This window comes from Priceomyces carsonii (genome assembly GCF_900007245.1).
Source record: "Priceomyces carsonii strain CBS4050 genome assembly, scaffold: Debaryomyces_carsonii_scaffold_2, whole genome shotgun sequence".
Classification (NCBI taxonomy): domain Eukaryota; kingdom Fungi; phylum Ascomycota; class Pichiomycetes; order Serinales; family Debaryomycetaceae; genus Priceomyces; species Priceomyces carsonii.
The window spans coordinates 1,249,088-1,255,458 of NW_026946675.1; the positions used below are offsets into that span (position 1 = coordinate 1,249,088).

At 37.8% G+C, this 6,371-nt stretch overlaps 3 protein-coding genes across 3 annotated transcripts in view; 2 read left to right on the forward strand and 1 right to left on the reverse strand.

Annotated features, from left to right (window-relative positions):
* Positions 1-235: 235 nt before the first annotated feature.
* PRCAT00002130001 (uncharacterized protein) lies at positions 236-1,951 on the forward strand (the record flags this gene model as incomplete). Its single annotated transcript, XM_062951967.1, has 1 exon — positions 236-1,951. One exon carries the CDS (start codon positions 236-238, stop codon positions 1,949-1,951), a length of 1,716 nt encoding a protein of 571 aa, XP_062808916.1.
* A 1,212-nt stretch (positions 1,952-3,163) lies between these two features.
* On the reverse strand, positions 3,164-3,442 carry PRCAT00002131001 (uncharacterized protein; the record flags this gene model as incomplete). The annotated part of the gene is made up of 1 exon (XM_062951968.1): positions 3,164-3,442. The coding sequence occupies one exon, from the start codon at positions 3,440-3,442 to the stop codon at positions 3,164-3,166; it is 279 nt and encodes a 92-aa protein (XP_062808917.1).
* A 2,362-nt stretch (positions 3,443-5,804) lies between these two features.
* PRCAT00002132001 (uncharacterized protein) overlaps positions 5,805-6,371 on the forward strand; it is a gene marked incomplete at both ends in the record, with an annotated part of 2,471 nt that continues 1,904 nt past the window's right edge. The window contains one exon of the mRNA XM_062951969.1: positions 5,805-6,269. Coding sequence (XP_062808918.1) covers positions 5,805-6,269 — 465 coding nt within the window. The remainder of the gene's footprint in view (positions 6,270-6,371) is intronic.

The window sequence follows — 6,371 nt, forward strand, 5'->3', positions numbered from 1 at the left end:
AATGCATGCATATTACTGGCATATTCGCAATAAGTTAACCTCTTGTGGCTGGGAGAGCTCACATTCTTCAACTGTAAGTGATGAGATGATGTTCAAAGTACTAATATCCGGATATCAAGTGGCCATGGTCCGTCCTCCTTCTTTTATATAAAGTAGACATTTCTAAGATGCAAAGAGCTATTTTCATAAAAAATCCTGGCTTTCAGTCTAGAAATAAGTGAACAAAGAATACGAGATGCTTAAACTTAAATGGTTAAATTTATTCTCTCTCATTCTATTGCCTTCAAAGGTTTTCGCTACCGAAGACTGTGCAACCTGTATGGCCCCTTATCAAGAATGTCCAAGCAATAACTTTAATAAATTGACTGGACTTCCTAAGGCATCGATTCTGGTAACTAGCGTGGTTTCAAAAGGAACTTCTTATGATATTACGGTTCATTTCCAAAGTACTGCCCTTCCATATTCGATTGATGCGTTGTGGGAATTGAAAATTACTCAACCCGTGAATACTGCCATTTATTCTGTGAATGAAGACATATATGAGATTGACGATACTCGAGACTTTTACTACACCTTCAGTTTACCTGCTTCAAGTATGAACGCCGGAACTTCCACTGATGAATTTTGTATCCCTCCAATCGCTTTTCAATTCGATCTTTGTACGGGCACAAAAAATCCATCGAGCGAATGCTCGAATGCCGTGTCTTACGATTTCTTAACAGGTTGTGGTGATCCAACTCATTTTGCAGATTCTCCATATTGTTTCAAGAAGTGCTCAGGTTCATCATCTGTTTCTACTCCACCTGTCCCTGCCTCATCTGTTCCTTCCTCGGTTAATCCTGCATCAGCTGTTCCTGTTTCTTCGACTCCAGTTGAATCATCTGCACCTGTATCGTCGGCTCCTGTTGAATCTTCTGTCCCTGCCTCATCTGTTCCTTCCTCGGTTAATCCTGCATCAGCTGTTCCTGTATCGTCGGCTCCTGTTGAATCTTCTGTTCCTGTTGCATCTTCTGTTCCAGTTGAATCCTCCGCTCCAGTCGAATCTTCTGCTCCGTTGTCTTCCACACCTTATGAATCATCTGTCCCTGCATCAGCCGTTCCTGTTTTGTCGACTCCAGTTGAATCATCTGCACCCGCATCGTTGGCTCCAATTAAATCTTCCATTCCAGTTGAATCATCCGCTCCAGTTGAATCATCCACTCCTGTGGAATCTTCTGCTTCGTTGTCTTCCACACCTTATGAATCAACTGTCCCTGCATCTGTTAACCCTGTATCATCGACCCCGGGTGAGTCATCCCATCCGGCTCAATCATCTGGTCTGGCTCCATCACTTAATGTGCTGTCTACAATTTATGGCTCATCTAGTGTATATACACAAACAGAAACGGAAGTAGAAACAAGAACTTTAACAATATGTGCTAAGCATGGTCACTGTGCGACAATAACTACTACCTATTGTCAATCCACGTCTGCTCCAGCATCAGCATCAGCGTCAGGTTCTGGTTCATCTGGCTCTGGTTCATCTGGTTCATCTGGTTCATCTGGCTCTGGCTCTGGCTCTGGCTCTGGTTCATCTGGCTCTAGTTCATCTGGCTCTGGCTCATCTGGCTCTGGCTCTGGTTCTGATTCATCTGGTTCTGGTTCTGGTTCTGGTTCATCTGGTTCTGGTTCTGGTTCTGGTTCTGGCTCGTCTAGTATCACCTTTGAGCCTACTACGGTTAGCGGGAAACCGACTACTTTGGAAGCTGGTTCCTCAATTGTAACAGAGGCAGGTTCTAGTTTGACATCTTCATCAGTGGTTTCCTTTGAGACAATTCCTGCTTCAGGCTCCTCTTCTGTCTCTTCAGAATCAGCCACTGTTAGTACCTTCGAAGGCTCTGCAAACTTTTTGCTTTCCAAAAAATCAATTTTGTCCGCAGTAGCTGCTACCTTTGCAGCCTTCTTGATCTAATAACTGGGAAGGTAAATCACTTCTAATTTCATTTTCAATTTCTCCACGCACAATTTAAAAAACTTTTCGTTATATTATAGTTCTAGTCCGTTGACTAGTTATGTTTATAAATTTCTTGGACATATTTGTTTATAATTCTTCTAAAATCGATTCTATCCCATTCATGAAGGTAATGCGAAAAACTTGTATTATTATATCAAATGCATTTCATTTTTGCTAGCATTAGTATATTCCTTGTGGATCTACTTATTGCTTTATGTAAATTAGCCTGTAAATAAGCCTTGCAGTCCTAATAATCTTAAAAATTTGAAATTGCACGAAATATACTACGAGGATGAAAATGACATTTATGTTGCAAAATCAAGAGATACCACATGACCTCTTAATTACTGAATATAATATCCAATGTTAGTAGTAGTCACAGTAAAATGCCTGAGAAAAATTCTATAACTTTATAAAGACAATAGACTTCTACATCCTCTGAAGTTTCTAATATACCATTTTTTAAGAAATTGACCCTTTTTTATATTTTTCGTTAAAGAGCTTAAGTATTTTCAATGCAAACTGTTTTAAATTTGGAAAATCTTCAAGATGAATGTAAAATAGTTGACGTAACTTCAAGACGCATATCGAGGATCTTAATGATCATCAGAACTAAAGTACTATTCGGGACCATGAAATTTGAAGATTTTAATTGAAAGAAACATTACCCTCCGGCGCATATTTTTGGAAATTTTTTAGACCAACGAAATAAAAGATTTCTGTCATTCTTAGTATTTACTTGCAAATGTTTACTTCTAATAAAAATATGAGAATAATCTGAAAACTGATTTAGTAACAGAAAAGCGAATCCCACAAGTGAGATACGGAGCACATAAGACATAACTTGCTTTATATGTGGGTGACATAAATCCCTGTACGGCTAAAAGTAATTTTGTTAACTGCAAGAACAACGGTCATGAAAAATATCCTCCTTTAATGTGCCTTGCAAAATTTTTATAATATTTTCGTATCAGTCGGCTAAAATTACGAGATAATTACAAGCCGCAACTGACTATTTTTAACAGATATTGGTGCGAAATCTAGCCACGAATTATATTCTGTCTATTCGGTTTCGGAAATGTTAAAATCAAAAAAGAGCCTACATATGATATCCAATACTTCAGAATTAATCCTACATCAATGCAGCTTTAAGTAAGTTGGCAAACTAGGCTAAGCCTTGACGATTTGAAAACTAAAATCACCGCATAAACCGAAGTCTTGAAAACCATGAAGAATCAGAACGCTGATAGTCCGACATAATGCTCCAAATACAGCATAGCAAGCTCCTTTAAAAATATTCAACTCCGCAGCAGAAATAATTTGAACTTGTTTATTGGGAATCGACTTTTCCCTCCTACGTTGAGCTTGAGCTGCACAGTTGCTTTCTTCGAAGTTTTGATCGACTACTCTTCTAAGAAAAGAACTCGTTGGTTCATTCTCAGCAATCATCTTATGTCTCAGGACGAGGTTTCGAAAATATTTTAACTTAATTATAGAATCAAGACTAGATCAATATTTTGAACTGATGATCAAACATACTTGTGCAGCATAAAACTCATGCAAATAAGTATCCAAATTGAACACATTTATGTCACTTCTAATCCTTCGTATTGGAAACTAAAAGTGGAGTTTTGGGAACGAGCATGATTGAGATAATGTATTGAATTTACCTCGATATTTCAAAAACATTCTAAAGTAAGCCGAAATTTACATTACCCGACCCCAACAAACTTGATTTTATTATTAGAAATGCTCCGCTTCCAATGCTAATAAGGTTAGTTGCGGTAGATCCTAATATTTAATGTAGAAGCAACGATACATGTTGAAGACGCAAGGCATCATCCTGCATAATATATGCTGATCATAGGTCGCATAGTCTGCAAACCATTAGTAAACTAAACCGTCGCAATCTATAGCAGCATCATCTTCTCCCATATTGATAACAAAATTGTTCGCCGTGGTATATTTCTGTATAGCTATATCTTGGTAACCTGAAGATAGTACATGGGAATTTAAAATTCATTTCAACTTTAGAATATCACAACGTCATTTTAATATCCATTATCATGTCATTTCCATATCCAATATCATGCCAGTTCATAAACTAGTGCCAAGGCATAGTTCCAGATAAAAAATTAGTTCATTAAATTGCTCTTATGAATAAGTTTCTTTTGCAAATGGGAATAATAATCTTGTCACGGCGCTTTTTTTCGGCGGAAGATAAATGGAATCATGCTAGAGCTTTATTTACTGATGAGACTTGTAGCCCTTATCATGTATGTGTACCTCTTCCTATTGATAGAATTGAAGAAAGTACGTCTTAGTGAATTAGGTCACTTTTTGGGAAATTGCATAACTGACTAAGCACGGTTTCCAAAAGTGAGCCCTCACAGTGCATTAGATATGACTCTTGATCCAAAGATCTGTTGCGCAGCGGTCCGGCCCAACTCACGTGTTCCTGTGTCTTTAATTCAGATGTACCCGGAGCCCATGATCTGAAAAGGTTAGACGATGGTATTTTTACTTGCATCATTTCTATTACAAATTTCATGTTGAGTGTAATCATAAAGCTCAGGCAATGCATTTCTTTTGGTTCAAGTAAATCATTCAATAGAATTGTAAAATTTAAGATCTCTTGGTTTCTGGATCAGTATGTCTTATTGCTATTAAATTTTTCATATTTTGTTTTATTGTATCAATACCTTATTCTTTCTTTTTTGACTTCATCTTATTATATTTAATTGATTGAATTTTTCTTGATCCGTATAGTCGAACACACAAATAAGCCCCGATCGAGGTTAACTGTAGCCCATACGGGAAGATATCTCTTGCAAATGTTCAAGAAAATTTGACAAATTGAAGCGGAGGTCGTTAGATCAGTTACGAACCTAACGCACCTGTATATAATGCATGTAACCCTGGAATTTGCATAAAAAATTACGAGTACAGTATTCTCGCTTAGCAAAGGCCAGAGAAAAAAGGGGAAATGCTTCACAAGGGGTTCGGGTGTTAGCAATTATAAGGAATCGACAACTGCAGTGACAGTGTCGTATTAACTCTGTTATCCCACGACTATTTAAGCCTACGATAAATGCGGCTTAGGACAATAAAGCTATTGTAAATGGGTTTCGAACTTGCAGATTTTACCGTTAGCTGCTTCGTGGTGTATCTCAAATAATTTATTATGAGCTCAAGATTACGTATTCCCCCTTTTTTAAACCGCCTAGTTAGCAAAGATTGAAGTGCCGCATGTTATCTTACTAGGGTGATGCTTGCCGTGTGTTCACGACATTGATTACCTTAAAATTATCTCCGGGTTATGATGCATTGAATTCGTAACCATCATTTATGAGAATTGAAAGGCCATTCTAGAGGATTGATATCTGCGCTGAATGGGTATAGAAAAGAGTGAATCCCTTAATTATTATTCGACTTTAGCCGCATCACTGATACGAACGAAAAATGCATCTAAAGTGAATTCTGCATTGACGATCCGCTGTTTGTAGCACCGGACAGAACATGGTGCCTCGGCAAAAAAGGACATGCATGAATATATCCTGCGTATAATTGAGAATACCTTCGAAAGTTGCACTTTAGATCATCTTTAGGGTCACCAAGGGCCCCAATTTAATATCAAAATGGAGAAGAATGAGAAACAGGACAAAAGCAGTATAGCCGGAAGTTGGATAAGCACAGACTCCCATATTTATCTTGCTTTTTTAATTCTCATTCTATAAATAAGGGGACATCCGAAACAAAGTGTTAGTAGCAGCAGCTGTATTTATCATAAAATAAGTGACAAGTAAATAAAATGTTGATACTTAGATGGTTGAGTATCTTTCCTCTCGCTCTATTGACTTTAAAGGTCGTTGCTGGGAATAACAATGGAAAATGCATGGTTCCTTATGAAGAATGTCCAAGCAATAACTTTAATAAGTTGACTGGTCTTCCTAAGGCATCGATTCTGGTAACTAGCGTGGTTTCAAAAGGAACTTCTTATGATATTACGGTTCATTTCCAAAGTACTGCCCTTCCATATACAATTGATGCGTTGTGGGAATTGAAGATCACTCAACCTGTGAATACTTTCATCTATTCCGTAAATGGAGGCGTAAAAGGAATTAATAATCCTAAAAACTTTTACTATACCTTCAATTTACCTGCTTCAAGCATGCATGCCGGATCTTCCACCAATGAACTTTGTATCCCTCCAATCGCTTTTCAATTCGATCTTTGTACGGGTACAAAGAATCCACCGAAACAATGCAAGAAAGCCGTATCTTACGATTACTTAACAGGCTGTGGTGATCCAACGCATTTTGCAGATTCTCCATATTGCTTCAAGAAGTGCTCAACTCCACCTTCATCAACACCGGGG